The 20,915-nt window shown below is 46.3% G+C and overlaps 3 protein-coding genes across 4 annotated transcripts; 2 read left to right on the forward strand and 1 right to left on the reverse strand.

The window, feature by feature from the left end:
- Positions 1-63: 63 nt before the first annotated feature.
- SURF4 (surfeit 4) lies at positions 64-12,750 on the forward strand. Of its 2 annotated transcripts, XM_088065994.1 has the most exons (7): positions 106-190; positions 1,240-1,316; positions 6,726-6,912; positions 7,790-7,866; positions 8,455-8,498; positions 9,427-9,613; positions 9,855-12,750. In XM_088065994.1, the coding sequence occupies exons 2-7, from the start codon at positions 1,290-1,292 to the stop codon at positions 10,119-10,121; spliced, it is 789 nt and encodes a 262-aa protein (XP_087922120.1). In that variant the 5' UTR covers positions 106-190; positions 1,240-1,289; the 3' UTR covers positions 10,122-12,750. The 2 variants fall into 2 exon arrangements, with proteins under 2 accessions (XP_005529283.1, XP_087922120.1); XM_005529226.3 differs by lacking the exon at positions 1,240-1,316 and having other exon boundaries at positions 64-190.
- Positions 12,751-12,997: 247 nt separating this feature from the next.
- Positions 12,998-16,107, reverse strand: SURF2 (surfeit 2). Its single transcript, XM_005529265.3, has 6 exons — positions 15,970-16,107; positions 15,379-15,533; positions 15,052-15,155; positions 14,459-14,650; positions 13,734-13,885; positions 12,998-13,097 (listed from the first exon to the last, which is right to left on the reverse strand). The coding sequence occupies exons 1-6, from the start codon at positions 16,075-16,077 to the stop codon at positions 13,014-13,016; spliced, it is 795 nt and encodes a 264-aa protein (XP_005529322.1). The 5' UTR covers positions 16,078-16,107; the 3' UTR covers positions 12,998-13,013.
- A 27-nt stretch (positions 16,108-16,134) lies between these two features.
- Positions 16,135-20,490, forward strand: SURF1 (SURF1 cytochrome c oxidase assembly factor). The gene is made up of 9 exons (XM_014257972.2): positions 16,135-16,254; positions 16,782-16,863; positions 16,982-17,109; positions 17,462-17,544; positions 18,316-18,507; positions 18,787-18,859; positions 19,216-19,378; positions 19,948-20,029; positions 20,196-20,490. The coding sequence occupies exons 1-9, from the start codon at positions 16,168-16,170 to the stop codon at positions 20,260-20,262; spliced, it is 957 nt and encodes a 318-aa protein (XP_014113447.1). The 5' UTR covers positions 16,135-16,167; the 3' UTR covers positions 20,263-20,490.
- The last annotated feature ends 425 nt before the right edge of the window (positions 20,491-20,915 follow it).

Below are 20,915 nucleotides of genomic sequence, written 5' to 3' on the forward strand. Positions count from 1 at the left end.
TCCCGGCGGGGAGGCCCCGCCCCCCGCGCGCCGGCGCGGCGGCGCCTTCAAGGCCCGGCCCGTCCGACGTGGCAGCGCCTGCACCGAGCGCGGCCCAGCCCCGCCACCGCCCCGCCCGCCCAGAGCTAGCCCGGGCCCCGCCATGGGCCACAACGACATTATGAACACCGCCGAGGACTTCGCCGACCAGGTGGGTGCCCTCCCGTCTTCCCCCCACCCACCGCCTGCACAGCGGCCTTTGTGCGGTGGGGCCACGCTGAGGGGCCTGGCTGAGGCAGGCCGGGATGGCGGCGGGGTCGCTGCCGCCTCGGGGCCGCGCTGTGGCGGGACGGTGGGTGTATAGAATTATAGAGCCGTGGAGTGGTTTGGGCTGGGAGGGATCCTAAAGATCGTCTCGTTCCAGCCCCTGCCATGGGCAGGGACACCTTCCACTAGCCCAGGTTGCTCCAAGCCCTGTCCAACCTGGCCTTGGACCCTTCCAGGGATGGGGCAGCCACAGCTTCTCTGGGCACCCTGTGCCAGGGTTTCCCCACCCTCACAGGGAGGAATTTCTTCCCAGTATCCAACCTAAGTTTCCCCTCTTTTAATTTGTAGCCATTCTACTTTGCTTTCTCACTACCTGTTCTGGAAGTAGTCTGTTACCATCTTTCCTGTAAGTTTCCTCCGAGGGGACCCCGGGCCCGGCTCCCACCGCTGGCGGCCGCCCCTGCCCTCGAGTGAGCACCCGAGCCTCTCGTACAGCGAGTTCTCCTTGGGGACAGGGCTTCTCTCAGGAGGGATTAAGTGGAAGGAGACCAGGAGGCGTCCCGGCTGGTGAAGAGGGCACAGAGGGGTGTGGGGAGCCGGTGTGAGCTGGCAGAGACAGGAGAGTGACCGCGTTATCCAACCTGGCAGCGTTAGATGGGATATTAGGGAGAAATTCCTCCCTGTGAGGGTGGGGAGGCCCTGGCACAGGGTGCCCGGAGAAGCTGTGGCTGCTCCATCCCTGGAAGAGTTCAAGGCCAGGTTGGACAGGGCTTGGAGCAACCTGAGATAGTGGAATTACCCCATAGTAGGGGTTTGGAACAAGATGAGCTTTAGAGTCTTTCTAACCCATTCTGCAATTTCATGAAATCCTGACCCATGTCTGGAAGCCCAAACTGGAAAAGGTTGGTCAGCACCGTGGAGCTGTGCTTCGGATTGGGGCAAAAGGAAAGCAAGCAAGCTGATGTTGTCTTGTAAACCTTACATTTATTTCAGTGGAGGCCCGAGTGATTTCTCTGTTAAATAGAAGTTTGTGAACTCTTACAATGAGTGACAGCAGGAATATTTTGAGTGTAAGTAGTTGCTCTGCTGGGGATGGTGTTGCAAAGATCTTCACAGTCATGGTGATTCATCTAATCAACAATAAGAGACAGCAAGTAATCATATTCAGCAAATTGGCTGGAAAATCTGATTCTGCCTGGATCTACAACCACTGTGATTTAGTGTGAGTTGTGTGGTGCACAATAACACGTCACAGCTCTGAGGGGGCTGTGCTGCCTCTGTCTTTCACTGATTTCACTGGGAAAACCTGTTCTGCACTTCCTCCCCACCCCCAGATGGAAGACTCGATTCAGAGACAGAGTTTCTTGTGGTGTGTGGAATACCCAGTTTAAGGGATATCTGGATTATCTTGATCGTTCTCTGTTTATCTTGTCCTCTTGCACCTTTTAGAGGAGAAAGTAAACCATCACTGCAGTGTTCACATTACTTGCCAAAATTTGCAGTGCTTGTCCTGACCTTTTTATAACACCTCTCTATTTATTCCTGCGGGGTTATTTCTAGATATCCTTAACACCCCATTTCTTCATACTGCTGAAAGCTCTTTTGTCCAGCTTAAATGTAGTTTGCCTCCTCCTGAAGTGAGTTTTAAATGGCACACATTTACTTGTGCTTGGCCACATCCTGTTTAAAGATGAGTCTTGCCTTGAGCTGCAGAATTTAGAGTTTTGCTACTCTTGCCATCAGATTGCAAAATAATTTTTATGGTGTTCTGAGTAATAACTCCTGTGATAATTCTGCCTGGTAGCTCAATCAGAACCTTTCAGTGTTGTCCATGCTGCTAAAGCTCAGTGTCACACCAACGTAGGAGTGACTTGCTAAACACTAACCTTTGGTATATATTGTGAAGTTAACACTTGGCATTAGAGGAGCTGTTAGTTCATCTTGGATTAAAAAAAGTACTTGGAATGTTTGGACTGAAATTGTGGTGAAACTCCCCTGGTGGAGGCTGGACAATGGCTGTTCTGGGAGCTGAATGCATTCTCATCTATGTTCTTGCTTTTTCCACTCTCTGTACTCAGCTCATAATGAGTCTTAATTTCTGTAGCATAAAACCCCTGTGGAAGAATGTTGGTGCTAATTCCATGGTTTATCAGAAAATCCTGACTGTCTCTTACAAAAGCAAGAATAATCTGTTCTTTAAGTTCAAACAGTAAAGTTTAGCGTTTCTAAGATCCTGTAATTTCCCTTTGAATTAGCAAATTATGCCCTAGATGGCAAGATACTCAGCAGTAGTAAGTGGCTCTTAATCCAAAGGTGAACTAGTGCACTGTCTTACAGGCAGCTAAGCTTGCCAGACAGACAGTTGTCAGTGAAAGGGCTTGTCCTACTTCTCCCAAGGCTACAATCCCCTTTTCTCTCTCACTAGTGCTTCTGTCAGTGTACTGAGGAGCTGAACTGGCAGGAGAAAAAAAATTTAAGGTTTTTTCTTTTCCTCCCAGTTCAGTTATCTCCATGTTTAGGTCGAGTGAGGAGCAATACTGGGGGTGAGATTGCTGGTAGTAGGCTGCTCTGAGCTGTAAGGAATTGCAGTGGAGGGGACACTGTAACACCAGCCCATTGTTATTAATTCAACAATTTACACACGCAGAAATTAAGCCCATTTTTAGTGTTTTTTGTTAAAATATTACTTGGCAACCCTTTCAGTGCAGCTACCAAGTACTGGAAATAGCTGTCTGCATGGAGTGTTTAGGATTGTCTCTTTTGTAATCCCTTCCTAAGAGGGAGCAGATCTCAGGCAGCTTTCCTAGTGTCTGTAATAATATTTAGGAATAAATCCTTAGGAATGTTGATGCTTGGTATTTTGCTGTTCAAAAAAAAAGATTTGTGGACAAAAGTGCAAGGATACCGTTGAGTCATTGCACAGCAGTGAGAGAGCTGCAAGGGAGAGCCAGACTGTGGGAGTTTATTTAATTTTTCAAGATAAATGCTGATGTATCTTGTCCAGATAATTCTGATATATAATCACAGAACCATTTGGGTTGGAAGAGACCTTAAAGCTCATCTTGTTCCAGCCCCAGCCATGAGCAGGGATCTTCCACTTTCCCAGGATGCTGCAAGCCCTGTCCAACCCGGCCTTGGACACTTCCAGGGATCCAGGGCCAGCCACAGCTTATCTGGGCAACCTGTGCCAGGGTCTCCCCACCCTCACAGGTAATTTCTCCCTAATTTCTAACTTATATTTCCCTCTTTCAGTTTGAACCCATTATTTCTTGTCCTCAATATCCTGTTTTGCAGAATGTGATGGGCTTATGTTGTGATTGCTGTCCCTATGATTTTGGAGTGGGATCTCTTTGAGTGAATGTATCCAAGCTGGTGAAAGTGATTTTTCTCTGTGCCATTGGATTGAGCATCCTCTCTGGGGAAAGATCAGTGGTGTCCCAGGCTGCTGGAGGAATTTGTTCTCCCAGAACAAAGCAATTCCTTTAAAGTATTCAAGATATTTGGGACATGCCTTATCAGAAGCTCTAGACTAATAATGTTGTGCAGTTCAGGAGGGTTTCTGTATAGATCAGCAGTTCCTCATCATAATCAGAACTTCCCTGATCCAAGAATACACAGGAAAAGGCTTTGTGCTTGGACAGAACATACCTGCAAAAATTCCCAACCCATGTCCATTTATTGGACTTAAAATACCTGTAATTGTACCATGGTATGTACACTTTTATCAAAATAGAGTGGACTTTCAGCACGTTTGAAACTGTTGGAGGTGGGGTCAAAAAGAATCACTTTATTGCCTCTCTTTTGGTCAGGCCTTTATGGGTTTGAAAATTTCAGTCCTCCTTTAGAGAAATGTGGAGTTGAGCAGAGCTTTGATTAAAGGATCTCTAGATCTTCTTGTACACCTCTTGTCATTAAATTTAAAGGGACATTTAAATATATCTTTGCCTTTTTAATCCCATTAGAGGGGGAAGTGGCAACACAAAGCCCCTCTGGCTTATGCCAGTGACTTGGCTGCCAACACACAACCAGCTGTTCTTGTTTAAAATAGTTTTATTTAGCATTTTCTTGTCTATTCTCATGATGTTTCACCTCTTCTAATGAGACAGAACATGTGGAAAGCAGTTGATGCAAGCCCAGAGCAGAAAAAGCCCTGTAGTAGTTATTTGATGTCGTGAGTTTAGTGCTGCCACCTCTGGCATTGCCAGCAGTTTGGATTTGGATGTGTTGTGCTCAATGCAGGTCTTTCAGGTTCCATTTCTTAGCTGCAGATGTTGAACTGCAGCCACCAATTTTCCCAATTATGCCACTTTATCTGGGTCTTAAAGGAAGTGCAGCTTTTGAGCCACACAGTGCTGGTGCTGTGCAGGGCCAAACCCAGTGTGATTAGTGCTATTCATTGAGTCCCACTGCTGGAGCGCTCATGTTTCTTGTCATTTATTCCATCTTGAGTTAAATTACTTGAGTGATTTACACCCAGATCCTCTAATTGTGAAATCACTTGATACCTGTTACATTCTCTTCCTGTACTTGTCGTGTAGTTGTTATCTTCCTTTCTCTCTGGATCTTCTGGTTCCTTTGGCTTGGGTTTTTGTTCTCACAGTCTGTTTCTGTTTTTGAGTTTGCTGTGTACAGGGGGCTCGATTTGAGTGCAGCTCCAGGAGTTGTGGGTGCCCAGGGATGATGTGTGTGCCATGAGGCTGCTTAGAACTGGAGTTGCCATAGGCTGCAGCCTCTCTGACTTGTCTGGAGCCCATTGGATGTGTGCACTCGTGTTTAATGGCCACTGTTAAATTCCCTCTGTATGCCAAGAGAATGTTGGCAATGTTAAATGTCTTCTTGGATCCTTCACCTGTGCTGTTCAAGGCTCCAAGGAAGGGGAAAATGAGATCAGTTTCCACTTCAAGACAGCAAAGATGAGGCCTGGAGGAAGATATTCTCTACTATTTGTTGCTTTTTTTTTTCAACCTTTCCAAAGCACTGGTTTTATCCTTTCCTTACAGATTCCCAGCACTTGTCTTCTTTCATTTCTTTCTAGACCAAAGTTGCTTGTTCTGTATCTTACAAGACTTAAAAGACTTCTGGTTTGTAAGAACTTTATTCTTAGTATTCCTCAGCAAGTTTCCTCGACCTCACAGTGAAACCCAGGAGGGAGGAAAGCTGTAAACCAAGATGTTTCTCATTCAGTGAGTGACAAAGATCAGAAATTCTCTTCTGACTCATTCATCCAACTGTTGACATGGCTTAAAAAAGCCTGAAGTGGCAGCCTGGAGACAGAGTACAGCTGCACTTAAAATGCACTTGATTAAGGTGAATTTTGACCCTTAGACTCTGGATACAGGTAGTACAACAGTGCAGTTTGTTCCAATATTAACTATTTAATTGACTGTTAAGGATGTTTGCTGACTTTTTCTTGTGATAATCTATAGTTGTACAGTGAGCTAGGCTTGCCATTTGCATAGCCTTTAGTATTGAGTGATTGCTGCTGGCAGGAATAAACTGTCAGAAATGTCTCCTTCCTGGTGGAAGTCTCAATTAAGTAATAACCAGTGCTGCCTAGAAAATGGGTGGACAGTTAAAACATTTGTCCTAACCCAGAGTCAGTAAGCTTTCCCATGCACTTCCACAGCTCTATAGAACATGATCCTCTAGACTCTGTTGGAAATTTTGTATTTGTTCCTTTAGTTACTGTAATTTGCAGAGCAAACTGATCCAGGAGCCTGCAAGATGAAGAGTGCCCAGATACATCTTCCACTCCAAAAACCTAAAGCTCAGCATCTGTTGTGTGATATCATTTCCTTTTAACCACTGCACTGAACAGTGGCTATAAACATCTGTTTCCTTTCTGCAGAGGATGCTCCTTTTAATGGAAGTAAAAGCCTGCCTAAAGGATAGAGGGTGCAATTCCATGCAGTGGTTATGTAGAGCTAAGATCTGCTGCTGCTCGAGTACATGTGCTTTGTTTTCACTGAGCTGTTGGAGGGAATGAGCTTGGCAAAAAATTTAGTAATGCTTTTTAATTTGTACAGAACTTGTCTTCTTTCAGCCTGGCTCCTTGAATTGGGGTTGTTCTAGGGTGCTGAGTGCCTAAGCACATGGCTGGGAGCAGCAGGATTGCCCTTTCAGCTCTGGGCTGATAGCTGAGCTGTAACATGAAACCCTGAGATGGAGAAACTAAAACCAAGGTCAGCCTTCATTAGCGAGAACTCCATCAAAGCACAGTTCCTGTTACACAGAAATATGCTTCTGGATTCTACTTTTTTCCAAGTCCTAGTCCAGTGGAGAATGACAGCAGGTTTCCCCTGCTGTTCCCAGTGGGTGAAGAAGCATTTCATTAAATCCAAGTCCAAATTTCTCCTTGCATGTTGGTGACCCTGAGTGTATGAGAACTGCTGACCTCAGTGTGCAGAGAGCAGGGCTCTGTTATCCCTGCAGTGTCCCTTTCCCTGCCTTCCCTGCTAATGCCCTGTGTGCTCGTGCAGTTCCTGAGGGTAACGAAGCAGTACCTGCCCCACGTGGCCCGGCTGTGCCTCATCAGCACCTTCCTGGAGGATGGCATCCGCATGTGGTTCCAGTGGAGTGAACAGAGGGACTACATCGATGGCACGTGGAACTGTGGCTACTTCCTGGCCTCCATCTTTGTGTTCCTAAACCTCTTCGGGCAGCTGAGTAAGTGGCTCTGGGACTGTTCAGGTGCAGGCAGAGCACTCCAGTGTGGCTGCAGCCCTGAGAATCCTGGCAGCGTGGGATGCCTCACTGATTTCCTAATAGCCCCTGACAGCTCAGAACTGATAGTACTACATGGGCTGAATGAATAGAACTCTGAGCTAACCTGCTTCAGCCTTTCCTGGAAGCAGCCGTGGAGAGTTTCTTGTGACACACTGCCTCTGAGTCAAAGGTGCCAAGAATCCATCAGGACAATCTGGTTTCAGTTCTGTACATGCATCCATAAATACAAGCCACACCCAGAGTTCTCTAAATTAAATACTCCTGTTCTCTTAAATGAGGCAATGCTGAGACTTTCTCAGCCTCCTGTTTTTATGGGCATTCATCTCCAAGGCAAATTCTTATCCTGGAGAAGGGTGCATTAAAGCCTGAGTGAGGTGCTTGTGTCAGAAATTTCTTCAAAGCCCAGGAATCAAAATAATCCCAGAAGTACTGCACTGCTATGTATGTGCTGGGTGGGTTTAGGCTGTCTGAAATGGAGAGAGGAAAAATCCTGTTCTGTTTATATTATGTCCCTGATTTGCTGTTCCTGATTGCCAGTTTCTTATCTTGTCTGGATTTAGATTTTTTGCCCTCACTATTTTGTGTAGAGGGTCACCTTAATTTAATGCTGTTGCCAGTCCTCATGTCAAAGTGACAAAGGCTGTTGGTGCTTTCTGATGGAAGACTTGAGAAGGGTTTTGGGTTTTATCCTTTCAAGGAAAAGTAATACATCATGATGGCCCTAACAGTTATCTCACTGAAAGAAAAAGGAAAATCCAAGTTAGCATTCCTGCAGGAGCTTTTCCAAGTGTAACTGTGTTCAATTTCTCCAACTCAGGTGGCTGTATCCTGGTGCTGAGTAGGAACTTTGTGCAATATGCCTGCTTTGGACTGTTTGGAATTATAGCATTACAGGTAGGAGGCTTAAATCTTCATCCCTTCTAAACAGTACCTTTCAAATCTCTCTTAGCCCCAGTACTCCCAACATGTTTAAATATAACTTGCAACCCTGGAATTTTTCTCCACCCTGGCTTAGTGCCAGTCTTTGATGGCATTGAACTATTTTGCTGCTTCTGTTCTCCTGATGTGCCGAATTGATGTAATAGCAATTAGTCAGCTTGGAGACATTCATTCAATACTTGACCTTGACCAATTTAGCAGAAGTAGCTGGCAGTTTACCTGGATGTCAGTTAATGAGCCAAATGTGGAACTTGCAGTTGCTTTGGCCTTCAGCTGTGTTCCCATCACAAAGGATCCTAGCTAGTAGCATCCTTCCCCTACAAAACCAGGGAATTTTTGGGGGCCTAAAGCACAAATCAAATTCTGGCTTCCCTTCTTTGTGTTACACAGACTCACTGGACAACATTGATGTAATTACATTATTTCCCTAACTAATTTGTAATCAAATTGTGCTGTGGCTGATACAGACTTGAGATTGTAACAGAAATTCAGAACTTCAGTGTCATTTATGTGGTGTTTTAACCTGTTTTGTTCTTTGCCTAGACTATTGCATACAGCATTCTATGGGACCTGAAGTTCTTGATGAGGTATGCCTGCTTCTGGAAGTTTTTATGGAAAATAAAATTTTATAGAAAATAAAATAATTTCATTTTATAGAATGAAAACTGGCACTTGGTGACAGAGCAAATGACATTTGTACATAGTATTTAATAGATTTTAAGTGATGTATTTACATTAAAGAAGAAATGACAGCTCTTGAAGAATCAGGAGAGTCTGTGTTAAGCTGTAGACAGCAGGCTCAGGAAGGGAAAAACTAATTCTAACCCACTAGGATCCAAGTGCTTCTGCTGCTAACCTGGCTGAGAGCTCAACCAACTGTCTACACTTGATCAGAGTTGCTTCTGTTTTCTAAATGGCTAAAATAGCAACTCTGCTTTTCTGAGAAAACAACAGCATGCAGTCACTGGAGTGGTTTCTGGGCTTTTAAATCTCTTAACACCTTCCCTAACGGGAAGACAAAATTCCAAACATGAGCTTTCCTCAGGCCCTGAGTGATGGCTGGCTGTTGCCTTTCCAGTCCTCTGAGGGGAGGCCAGCACAAGGGCTATACTCTGGGCTTACTACAGCCCTGTCAATGTGTAACTTCTCAGCAGTGCTGCTGCTCTGTTTTCTCAAAGCAACCTCTGAACTACTTTGGCATATATGGCTAAACCTGAGGTACAGAATAACTTTTAACACAAGTAAATATGTGTTGTAACAGCCACTGAAGCAACAGTGCCTGAGATGTGGGTGCTGGACTTCCCTGGCAGACTGTTCCCGAAAATCTTTGGTGTGCTCAGTGCTGCTGGGGCTGGGAAGTCTAACACAGCCCACCACATGCCACGGTGCAGAGCAAGTCACTCCTCAGTCTCACATAGATCCTTACTGAAATTCAGATAAGACCTTACAGATGTAGATCAGTGCAAGCTGTACTAAACTGCTTTTTTTTTTTTCCTTTTTTCCCTATTTGTGTAGGAATCTTGCCCTTGGGGGAGGCTTGCTGCTGCTTCTGGCTGAGTCCCGCTCAGAAGGGAAGAGCATGTTTGCTGGTGTCCCCACCATGAGGGAGAGCTCCCCAAAGCAGTACATGCAGTTGGGGGGACGTGTGCTGCTCGTTCTCATGTTCATGACACTGCTACACTTTGATATGGACTTCTTTTCTGTAAGTATCCCAGCATTAAAGTATGAGTTGAGGAACTAGAATGTAGCTCCAGTGCCCAGATGGGCTGCAGGATCTGTTCAATGCTTATGAAATATATAAATAAAATTAATAATTTAGAAAAAGTTATTAGGTTATCTATGGCATGACAACTGAACTTATCCAAGCTCTGCTCTGATGTTGGTGTATCTATTTAAGAATTGTGTAAGTAAATGGCTTTTTTTCATGGCTTTTTTCTTTGCAGATTCTGCAGAACATTGTGGGCACAGCCCTGATTATCTTGGTGGCAATTGGCTTCAAGACTAAGCTGGCTGCCTTGACTCTGGTCATCTGGCTGTTTGGCATCAACATCTACTTCAATGCCTTCTGGACCATCCCAGCCTACAAGCCCATGCACGACTTCCTCAAATACGATTTCTTCCAGACCATGTCTGTCATTGGAGGGCTTCTCCTTGTGGTTGCACTGGGTCCCGGCGGAGTCTCCATGGATGAGAAGAAAAAAGAGTGGTAACAGGAATAGCAACATTTCTTGGGACATACTGTACTAAGTCCAGAACTGATTCTCTATGGATTCAACAAAAACTGCCAGCATTTTACACATACATGCCCCCTTCCTATAAAAGGCACAGATGTTTTGAATTTGATTTACTGCGGCACCAGTAATACAATAGATAAAATCTTATTTCTTATTCAAGGAATGTTGCCTAGGTTTATTCTAACTTCCTAGATTTGGAACTAACCCAAGGAACCTGCATTTTGCTGATGCTTCAGTGAATTGCATTAGAACAGTTGCTGTCTGGAATGCCAGCAATGTCTTAAAATTTGCAGAAAGGTGAGCAGATACAGCTGTATCATTCAGTGTGGTGTTGGGTTGTAGCTATAACTAAAAGAAGTGGATCCCCTCTCTTGTCCTTATCAAAACTGTCTTGTATGTTAGGAGTTCCATGGCTGGTTATAGCATTGCTTATCAAGGTGGAAAGCAGCATCAAAGAAAACCCAGAAAATCACTGTTATTTTGCTGCTCAGAGGCCTGTAATTCCCTTTTGTTTAACAGGGAAGGGTCTTTCCTGCTCCTGTACAGAAGGCAAAAAGAAAACCCTGGAAGTAGTTGTACCTCTTTCTGGGTAAGAAAAGGGAGAGGATTTTCTAACATGTCCCAGTTCTGCCCTTGAGGGGAACAAGGGAGAATCCTGTATTGTTAATCATGAATCCTGTCTTGCTAATCAGATTTAAAGGAAGTGAGGGAGATGAGATAATCCTGAAGAGACAGAGCATTAGATTCTGTGAAAATTCTGTGCCAAAAGAATTCTTTATTCTACATTCTTTCCCCAAAAGTTGCCCCTTCTGAATTCCCAGGAAGGGAGCCAAGTTGTGCTGCAGGTTCCATAATAAAAGCTCCTTTCTGCTATTAACGAGCTTCCATCCATACAAGCCCCAAATTCATATTTGAATTGCAGGTTATTGGTGAAAATGTCTTGAGAATTACAGAAACTCCCCTTTTCTGTGCACTCAGTACTTGCCAGATGAGAGCAGTCAATCTCCTAATCTGTAGTCTTTGCTTCTTAGAGTCACTTCTGTCAGTCTCTTGGCTGTAAAAGTCCCAGCTGATGAAGAGCTGGGCTGCTGAGCTCTGCGGGACAGCCCCTCCTCTGCCACCTCAGACCACCCTGAGCTGTGCAGGGTGGAAATGTGGAAGTGGCCCCGTTCCCAGCTCTGCAAACGGTTGTAGCTGAGGAATGCGAGTGCAAAGCCTGGGCAGTGGAGAAGTAGCCAGGGATGGACCTTCCACAGGAGGAACTTGGGAGGGTGAGGAGAGGAAGGCCCTGTTTGGCTTCTCAGTGCCACGACTTCTGTGCCATGGCCGTGCTTAGTGCTGCTCAGGGGAGGCCTTTTGTCCTCTCTTAGTCAACTAGGTGTGAACCTGTTCACTAGATTGTGGAGGGATTCTAGAGAGCATGAGCCCTACCAACTTCTTACCATTACACTGATTTCCTTGCTCTGTTGCCTCCCCTGAGGAAGATGCTCAGCTCTTTGTTCAAGGAGGAATTCAGCTGAACATCTCCAGTGGGAGCTGTTCCCCAGGGTCTCCTGATAAGGGCACTCACCTGCACCATTCAGTTAAACAGTTGCTTTTTAGGAGAGAAAACTGGGCTGAAAGAACTAATGAAAAATAGAAGAGCACTGTTGAAAGTCAAACCAGTGATTTCATCATCTTAAGGGGATAATAGCCTCTGTAAAGGCAAGATGTGCTGCTACTAGAGGAAGCCAGTTGCTATCCCAGAATAGTTCAGGTTGGAAGGAACCTCTGCACATCATCTACTCCAATTCCCATGTACAGATTGATGGGAAGGGAATTCAACATTAAGGTCAGGGCACTGATGGCTTTCTTTTCAAGGAAGTTTTTCAGGAGAAGTCTTCACCTCAAGTGTTCTGTGTGCCTGACTCTTCCTGGCTAAACAGACTGGTTCCCTTCAGTCACAGATCTGCAGCACAGGAGGCTTTCACTGCAGGTCTTACAATGGTTCTAGACTGATCAAGGCAGCCACTCTGATACCTGAACTGCTGTTGATGTTCATAGTATTTATAAATGACAGAAACTACTCCTGCAAGGAGCCCCTTGTCTTTCTCAACTTCCTGGTGTCCTGTCTAACTAAGGAGCTCAATAACAGACCAGTTTGAAATATTGACCAGTGTCTCTGTGAAAATCAAGTCCCCTTTCCAACAAAAGACCCTAGAAAAGGAACTGTTGCTGTCCCCTGCAGCAGGAATACTTCCAGTATTCCAGGGGCACAATTAGGTGGAGGGCATTATAAGATACTTCTAGGCAGCACAGCATCCAGATTTAACTGTGAGTCCTGATGCAGAAGATTCTGATTTCCTACATACACTGCTGTACTTGTGCATCTCCCAGAAATACAGTGACCTCTCCCAGTGGCTGAGAAGCTCTCACAAGCAGGATGTCAGCTACCAATTGGCTCTGCAAAGTGTTTTGGAATTCATTCTGAATATATTTTTGCTTTCTATGTGGGAAAAAAAAATATAAATTCTCATTTTATGCTGTATTTTGTAACTTAGTTGTGTTTGAAAATGTTTTGATTTTTGAAAACAATCAAAATAAAACAATGGCATCTTTGTATCCACTTGGCATGTGTGGCTGGTGATGCTCCGCTGCTGAGCTGCTGTGCTTTCCTGCCTAACAAAAACCAGCTTTCTGTAAAAAAATGAGCAGGCATCCTTCTCTTGGTGTGGGGCTTGCTTGAATCTCTTGGAATGCAACTTAATTCCACCCCATTATTCCCCTCCACACCTGCATCAGTTAACTGGAACAGGCAGACACTTCATTCTGTGCTCCCACTGGAATTGTTACACAATAGGCTTCAGGCCAGGTATTTTATCATGGAATTTATTTCCCATTGATTGCTTTCTTGAAGTTTTTGGGTTTTCGATGGTGGCTCTTGAATTTCTTCTTTAAAGGACCTGTCTGTTTCTGTAGAGAAAAAGAAGTTAATCAGCTTATTTACAACATCCAGATCAAGCCTTGCCTGAAACAGCTTAAACAGAAACACTGAGTGTGATCTCCTTCAACAGCCAGAATGAGCCCAAGTCTGCTCATGATGCCAGAATCCTGCAGCTCAGCAGCCCTTTCTGATGGTTTCATTAGGTACAAACTGACAGGCTCTCTGCAGCAATGGATCCAAACTTTATCCTAGCCCTAACTTTCTAGTTTGACATATTTATAAAGTAAGGCAGTGCCTCAAAAGTGGCAGAAAAATGGTCTAGAGGGACTCTGTGCCTGCAAAACACTTTAACTTTTTTGTGTATTTGGAGAACAAGTACAGGACACACATCAGCTTTCCTTCTAAGTTGGTGTGGGGCAGGATTTCACCCAGGATGAGCTGTTTGTACAGGAAGGAACTTCCCTCACTACCCCACCCAGGATAAATATTGCCTGGCAGGAATTCACACCTCGGGATGCAAGTCACTGTCTGGCACAAAGAGAAAAATCTATTCTGAACAGCTTTGCACCTTCTGCTGGTTCCCAGACAGGAATAGCTAGAACACCTACAGGATGGGCTCCCAGCTCCACACCCCCTGCTGCTGCAGGCAGTGGGATGACTCCCACCTTTCCTCTTTTGCCAGCTGCTCTGCTGCTGTCCCTCCTTGTCCCGTGCTCTCCATTCTGCTTGGTCCCGTCATCCTCGCTGTCTGTCACGAAGTCATCGCTGCCCTTTGTGGTCTGTGGAGCTGATGGGTTTTTTTCTGGGAAGAGTGCAGCTAAAAAAAGATTTAGCTCAAAATCAGTTCTCTCTGGACGCAGGCTCTGCCTCCCCTGACTTTGCTTTAAATCTGTTTCCAGTCACCAGGCATAGGCGTGTCACTACTGAAATACTTGGGAAATAAACATGCTGGTGGTGTTTTATTGGAGATGTGCCTTGGTGCTCTTTCTGTTCCCATTCTGGGAACGTCAGAACAGGTGCTGCCATGTGTTACACTCCTGCTCCTGCAGCAAGATGGATTTGCACTTCCAGATCTAAGTTAGCAGAACAGCCTGACCACGTTCTGTTAAGGACTTGCTGAGAAACAAGGAAAGTGGAGATTCATAAAACAGCAAATCCCTGTGGATCTTGTATCCCTTCCCTCACACCCTGCATGATCCAACTCATTACCAGTTACCATTAATTATTTCTTATTTGGTGGTGGTAAGTTTCCCAAAACCCAAGGACTCCGAACTGGATGAAGTCAGGTGCTTCTGGCACGCCAGCATCAGGCAGCAGGGTAAAGAAACCAGGAGACAATTAACCAAGCAAGTCCCTTGAGGACATGGATAACACCAAGGTTCTCACTCACGTGGGTACAGGTCACTCATGCTGTCGTCTGTCTCCTCTCCATCCTCCTTGCTGAACTCTGGCTCCCAGAACTCCTCTTTCCTGTGAGGCTGCCTGCTCCCGTTTGTTTGGTCATCAGAGTGCTGTGCCTGCTGCTTCTTCTGTCTCAGGCAGGCAGGGATGTAGTCCACTCCTTCCCTCTGGCATTCCTCATCTAAAAGTGAGGGTCAGGCAGCACTGATCAGCTGCCCAGCCCCTAAATCCTCCCATTCCCAGCTTGTAGGAAATGCAACTCGAAAGTACACCATGCTCCAAATATACATCTACATAATCTACAGCAATAGGATGGACCAGGGAAGATGTTAACACAGATTGTGCTGGACACATGAATCACACTCCCTGGGGGAGTTTTAAAGCTGATCCTCTTAGGGAAGGATGTTCCAAGCCAATTGCTCCCTGTATCTGAGACCTTCCTTCCTGGCTGAGGAGGACACATAGTAACACACTGCTGTCAATTTAAACAAAGCTGTCCCACACACTTCATAGATACACACTGGAATCTCTACAGCTCGGGAAAGAAATGCTGCCTGGTACAGCTTCAGAAAAGTTACGTACACGTTTTCAGGGCCTTCTGGTAGCGCTTCCCTTGGACATGACGCAGGACGTGCTCTGGAAGCTTGTTGATGTGTCTGAGGGTGAGCTTGCAGAACAGCTGGTGTCTGACAGACACAGAAAGAGCCAGCAACAGAGTTAAAGTTGCTACGATTTCATAACTTTTCCCTTACAAGCACTGCAAGGTGCTCACAGTTAATAAATACTTTATAAAGCCTTTCCCAGTCTCCCCAAATCCATAAAGACCTAAGAACTTTATAAAGCCCAACCACTTTATATCTGAGATTGAACAAAGTGTAAAGCACAACACACAGGAGGGAGAATACATACAAATTCTTTGTGCTGGGCACTATGTGGGGCTCAAACATGCCATAGTCGAACTCTTGAGCTGCCTTTGTGAGCCGCTGGTACTTCTTGCCGCTGGTGTAAGCCTGCAGCTCTGACAAGCGACAGGGCAGCTCGTGTCCCGTCAGCTTGCACCTCACCTGAAAAAAACATTAATGGTCAGGAAACCCAGGGCTTTATCCCACTGAATCTCAGAATCAATTCAATTGGAAAGAACCTCCGAGATCATCGAGTCCAACCTATGACCGATCCCCACCTTGTCAACCACACCATGGCACTGAGGGCCACCTCCAGTCGTTCCCCAGCCATAGAGACTGCACCGCCTCCCTGGGCAGCCCCTTCCAATGTCTAATCACCCTGCCCGTATCCACCCCGGGGCTGGGGAAAGCACGACAGACCAGCTCTGCTCCCCGGCCTTCCGGCGCCGGACAAACATCTCGGGGCAGGAGCTCGCTGCGGCCGAGCCCATCGGGTACCGCGCGGTGCCGGCCCCATCACGGACCCTCAGTGAGGCGGCGCCATCCCTCAGGACCCTCAGGGTGCCCCCAAGCGCTCGCAACCCTCACACGGCCGCACCTTGCCCGGCCCCGCGGGGCTCAGCAGCGGGTGCTCCCTCAGGAAGAGCCGCTCCGCCTCGGGCACCTCCGGGACGGCCGCGCCGCCACCCGGGCCCGGCGCCGCCATCGTGAGGGGCCGGGCCCGGGCGCGTTTCCCGTTCCGGGCCACGGGCAGGGCGGGGGAGGAGCGGGGCAGCGGGGCCGGGCCGGGGCTGCCATGGCCGCGCCGGTGCTTAGAGCGGGGCCCAGGCTGCTGAGGGAGCGGTGGCACCAGGGGAGGTTCGGGGCAGCGGAGCCGGGACGGGTAAGCCGCTGATCCTGTCCTTCGATCCTGTCCCCTGACCATGTCCCGTTATCCTGTCTCCGATCCAGTCCCTTTCTCTCGTTTCCTGATCATGTCCCCTCATCCTGTCCCCTGATTCAGTCCCCTGATCCAGTTACCTCAGCCTGTCCCCTCTACCTGATCCAGTCCCTCGATCCTATCTCTTCATCCTATTCCCTCATCCCCTCCCTTCTTCCCATCCCTTTGTCCTGTCCCCTGATCCTGTCCCCTGTAGGCCCTTGTTTCTGTCAAGAATAGATAAGGCTGGTGTGTATTTGCTGATAGTGTGGATGAAAGTTCATTGCTGTGCTCTAGGCAGCTCTGTAATAGAAATTTTAACTTATTTAATTTAAATAAAAGCCTAACCCATAGTGTTTCACAGGCAGTTGCTCATTTGAGACATAAATCAATGGATAAACTTTCATGTAATCATCAAGTTCACTGATACCACTTAAATACAAGTTTTATAAAGCAGCGACATTACAGAGGATCTTTCTTATTCTGTGTAGACATCGCAGTGCTTAATCAGAAGAACATTTTTTGGATATCCCCTAACTAAAGAAGGTTCTGGTCTGGTTCAAAAGACTAAAGGTAAGAAAATATTTGTCTAGGCTTCTGCCCTATTTCACCCTAGTACAAAGATGTAATATTTTCTGCAGGAATTTGGCATTTCTTCTCTGAATCCTGTTCCTGTTCTGGTTTTCTGTAGATGTTTGTTTGAGGTTATGCAGACCACGAAGTTCTACAGCAGCTGCTGACACATCTGGAGAGGATACCGTGCTGAAATGGGGCCTTCTCCTCATCCCTCTGACCACATTTGGTCTTGGCACATGGCAGGTACAAATAAATATTCCATTTTTTCAGAAAATGAGTACTTGAGGATTGTCAAGTTTTTCCATCTGGGTGATCTAGTTCAGACAACAGGCAGGTTAAAGATTTGCTGTTATTTTACATTTCTGTTTTCCAACTGTACACTTGGAAGTCTTTAAAGGTATTTTTTTTACAGTTATATTTTAGTATAAATATTTCCTCAAATTAAATTCAGTAGCCTCTATTTTCTCATCTCCAATTACCCTGATTTAGGCCAGCCCTGATAAGAAAATTATGACCAAGATTTTAAGGCTTGCTGGGGTTGTTACATTGCTCAGTTCTACCCTAAGGAGTTACTTTTGTGTTTGTTTACTTCCAGGTTCAGCGGCGCAAGTGGAAATTAGATTTGATTGCACAACTGGCATCAAGAATCACAGCAGATCCCATCCCTCTGACATTAGAGTATGGAAGCAGGGATGGTTTGTTGTCTACAGGGCACTGACTGGAAATATTAGATATAGACCGTGCACTAATGAACTTGTGCTGAACTGACCTGTGTGAAAATGAAGGGATACAATGGAAATTGGGATGTGCCAGCAAATTAGAAAGAGATCCTGATAATTTTTTTTATTTTTAGTACGAGAATAAGTCAGTTCTTCCTTTAGGATACTCTAAATGCATGGGGAAGGATGAATCTCTGTTCAGGAGAATGACGGATGTATTTCATAGCATTTTTAATCCCACTGGAAAAAGAGGACTTGGGTGTCTGTGGTGTCCCAAAGAAATTGTTACTGCAACAGGGAGTCTTGGAGCAACAGCAGGCCCTGCCCCACATGTGCAGCAGTTGTGTCAGGTGTGAGAGAGATTTTTGAGGTCTCTTGGTCACCTGGCACAACTCTCAGAAGGGCTCAGTTGTTGGAATTCATGGTCTGGGATGGGAAAGAAACACTTCCCATGGCTGGATGCATGGGCAGCGAGTCCACCTGCTCTGTCTTACTGGGTTGCAGGTATGGAACAGAACTTCTCCCTGGATGCTCCTAATCATCTCTATTTGATTCTCTGGCACAGTTGAAATATATTAAGCTATATTCCATGAGCTGTTTGTCTTTTGCCTCTGTTTGCCAGGCTCCACTCAAAGTGAACCATTAGGGAAAAAGAGAATCCTGCAATAAAATCTCCTGATTGAATTTGCCTAGCACAGGCATGATTTTGTTTTCCTCTTGTTCCATGCAGCCCCATGGAACTGAAGGAGTTGGAGTACAGACCTGTGAAGGTCCGAGGGCATTTTGACCACTCTAAGGAGCTCTACATCCTGCCCCGTTCCCTGCTGAACCCGGAGCGGGAAGCCCGGGAAGCCGGGAGGATCACATCCCATCCGGAGAACGGAGCCAACGTCGTCACCCCCTTCTACTGCACAGAGCTCGGGTGAGTTCAGGAGAGTCCTGCTCCACTGGAGCACTCACTTCTCCTTGGAAAAGCTGAATCCTCTTGGTTGGGTTTGTATCAATCACTCCCTGCCTTAAAAAGCATCTCCTAGTCTGTGACATCACTGACGCTTGATTTGAAATTGTATTTAAATTCCTTCGTAAAGTGACAGCAAAAGTGGCAGCAAACACATGGGTTGCTTCTTTCTTTGGTCTAAGCAGCAGCAGCAGGAATAAATTCCTTTTCACTCCTGAGCAGTACTTCTTTATGTAACTCTAGGGTCACGATTTTAGTCAACCGAGGATTTGTGCCCAGGGAGAAACTGAAACCGGAGACCAGACTGAAGGGACAGGTAAGGGGGATCCAGGGAATGGGAGTGTTACTTTGTGTCCCTTGGTTGCTCAGAGGCACCACACTAATCCAGAAAGGCAGGAGCTATGTTCAGCATCATGGGAGGTGATTTAATTAGTTTCAAAGACAACAAAGCTTTGTTTCCCACCCTTTTGTTAAGTAACATGTTTTACAAACAAGGAGCTGTTCTTGTTCTGCTTTTTTCCCTGCTATTACAGCACTGCCCCATTGCAGAGAACAACCACTTCATTTATGCTCAGACCGTTCCAGTGCCACATTTTCCTGACAGGACTTGATATGTCAGAATATGAAATCAATCTTGAAACATTCCTTTCTTCTTTCTGCATTTCTCCTCAGATTGAAGATGAGATTGATCTCACAGGGGTGGTAAGGTTAACAGAAAAAAGGAAACCCTTTGTGCCTGAAAATAACATTGAAAAAAATCGTTGGCACTACCGGGACCTGGAGGCCATGGCCAAGGTGACCGGTGCTGAGCCCATCTTCATCGATGCAGATTTCAGTAAGTCACAGAGGAACCCAGCCCCATGTTCAATTTACACTCCCTCCCACTCCCTCCCTTTCCCCTCAGTTCTCTTCCTGTGCTCTGCCAGGCCACTGTTCTGAAGGTGACAGGGAGCCTACAAGAGAGCTGGAGAAGGACTTTTGTCTGGAGCATCAAAGACAGGACAAGGGGGAATGGCTTCAAATTGCCAGAGGGCAGGGTTAGATGGGATATTGGGAAGGAATTGTTCCTTGTGAGGGTGGGCAGGCCCTGGCACAAAGTGCCCAGAGTAGCTTTGGCTGCGCTGCTGCTGGATCCCTGGAAGTGTCCAAGGCCAGGGCTGGACAGGGTGTGGAGTAGCCTGGGATGGAGAAATGCGATGTCTCTGCCCATCGCAGCAGGAGGTGGAATGGGATGGGCTTTAAGGTCCCTACCAAGCCAAACCATGGATTTGGGATTCATGCACTAGGGAACACCACTGCCTCAGGGAGAGCAGGGTATCCACCCACCAGATTAATCACCTTCTTCCCCTCTTACACAGTTCGGTTCCACACTAAGGACTGAACTTGGCTGTGTTGTCCCCACAGGAAGCACAGTCCCAGGGGGGCCCATTGGGGGCCAGACCAGGGTGAGCCTGCGGAACGAGCACATGCAGTACATCGTTACCTGGTAAGGGACCAGCCTGCTCTGGAATGCCTGGATGAGCTCTCGAGCCACAAAAGCCCAGTTTTAACCTAAATAGCTTGTGCCACGTGGGTTGCCTTGGTTATTGCAGCTATCTTAGGGAGGTCCAGTCCACTCTGGAAAGGTGCCAATGTGTGATTTTCTCTTACAGGTACAGCTTGTGTGCTGCAACTTCCTTCTTGTGGTACAAGAAATTTATACAGAAGGCACCCCTGTGAGGGGAAGAAACCTTTTTGTGCTAGTCAGCAGATTTTTATGGATGACAGGAGCCTGATCAGTCCTAAATAACTGAAGCACCTGGAGGACCAGAGCCATTTCAGCAAACATTAGCAAGCTGCAAATAGACTTTAAGCAATCCCTGCAAACTGAGCTCCCACCAGTGTGATTTGGCTGCAGCTTGGGAGCACTGAACTTCAGTAGTAACCAAAATACATTTTTCTACTATGGTTGTTTGTAAAGTACATTTTAATATCTCCACTCTGTTTTCCTTAAGACAAACAATTTTTTTTAAATGAGCCTATTTGCTAATTTTTATTTGCAGGAAGTAGTCCTTCCTGAAGTCAGCAATGGCTGGCATCAGTTCTAGTACAATAAAGGCCTACAGGTCTTTGCCTTGTGACTTGCATCATGCATCTTACATGGTACAGCAGCAAACCTGAATTAGAGGTTATTGTGGACACTCAGGTCTAGCTGGGGAAGGCAGCCTGTGGCTTTGCAAGAGGATGAGGGCTAGCAAAAAGCAGCTAGGACAGCTGGAGGCTTTGATAGCCTCCACAGTGCCACCAGACAAAGTCAGCACTCAGGAAAGAACAGAACCACAGGAAGGTCTTGATTCCCCCCTCAGCCTGCCTTCACTGCAAGAGGCACTGCA

Source organism: Pseudopodoces humilis, chromosome 22, assembly GCF_049639895.1.
Source record: "Pseudopodoces humilis isolate 2021_Gansu_Grassland_sample_001 chromosome 22, ASM4963989v1, whole genome shotgun sequence".
Classification (NCBI taxonomy): domain Eukaryota; kingdom Metazoa; phylum Chordata; class Aves; order Passeriformes; family Paridae; genus Pseudopodoces; species Pseudopodoces humilis.

What these genes read in the sequence shown, in the direction of transcription:
- SURF4 (XM_005529226.3), top strand. Translation starts at nt 143, where the DNA reads ATGGGCCACAACGACATTATGAACACCGCCGAGGACTTCGCCGACCAG. An exon ending in AAACCTCTTCGGGCAGCTGA is followed by an intron (nt 6,913 to 7,789) that starts GTAAGTGGCTCT and finishes TCTCCAACTCAG; the next exon opens with GTGGCTGTATCCTGGTGCTG. An exon ending in GACCTGAAGTTCTTGATGAG is followed by an intron (nt 8,499 to 9,426) that starts GTATGCCTGCTT and finishes CTATTTGTGTAG; the next exon opens with GAATCTTGCCCTTGGGGGAG.
- SURF2 (XM_005529265.3), bottom strand. Translation starts at nt 16,077, where the DNA reads ATGGCGGCGCCGGGCCCGGGTGGCGGCGCGGCCGTCCCGGAGGTGCCC. An exon ending in CCAGAAGGCCCTGAAAACGT is followed by an intron (nt 14,651 to 15,051) that starts GTACGTAACTTT and finishes CCTCACTTTTAG; the next exon opens with ATGAGGAATGCCAGAGGGAA. An exon ending in CATGAGTGACCTGTACCCAC is followed by an intron (nt 13,886 to 14,458) that starts GTGAGTGAGAAC and finishes ATCTTTTTTTAG; the next exon opens with CTGCACTCTTCCCAGAAAAA.
- SURF1 (XM_014257972.2), top strand. Translation starts at nt 16,168, where the DNA reads ATGGCCGCGCCGGTGCTTAGAGCGGGGCCCAGGCTGCTGAGGGAGCGG. An exon ending in TCTGGTTCAAAAGACTAAAG is followed by an intron (nt 16,864 to 16,981) that starts GTAAGAAAATAT and finishes GGTTTTCTGTAG; the next exon opens with ATGTTTGTTTGAGGTTATGC. An exon ending in TTGGTCTTGGCACATGGCAG is followed by an intron (nt 17,110 to 17,461) that starts GTACAAATAAAT and finishes GTTTACTTCCAG; the next exon opens with GTTCAGCGGCGCAAGTGGAA.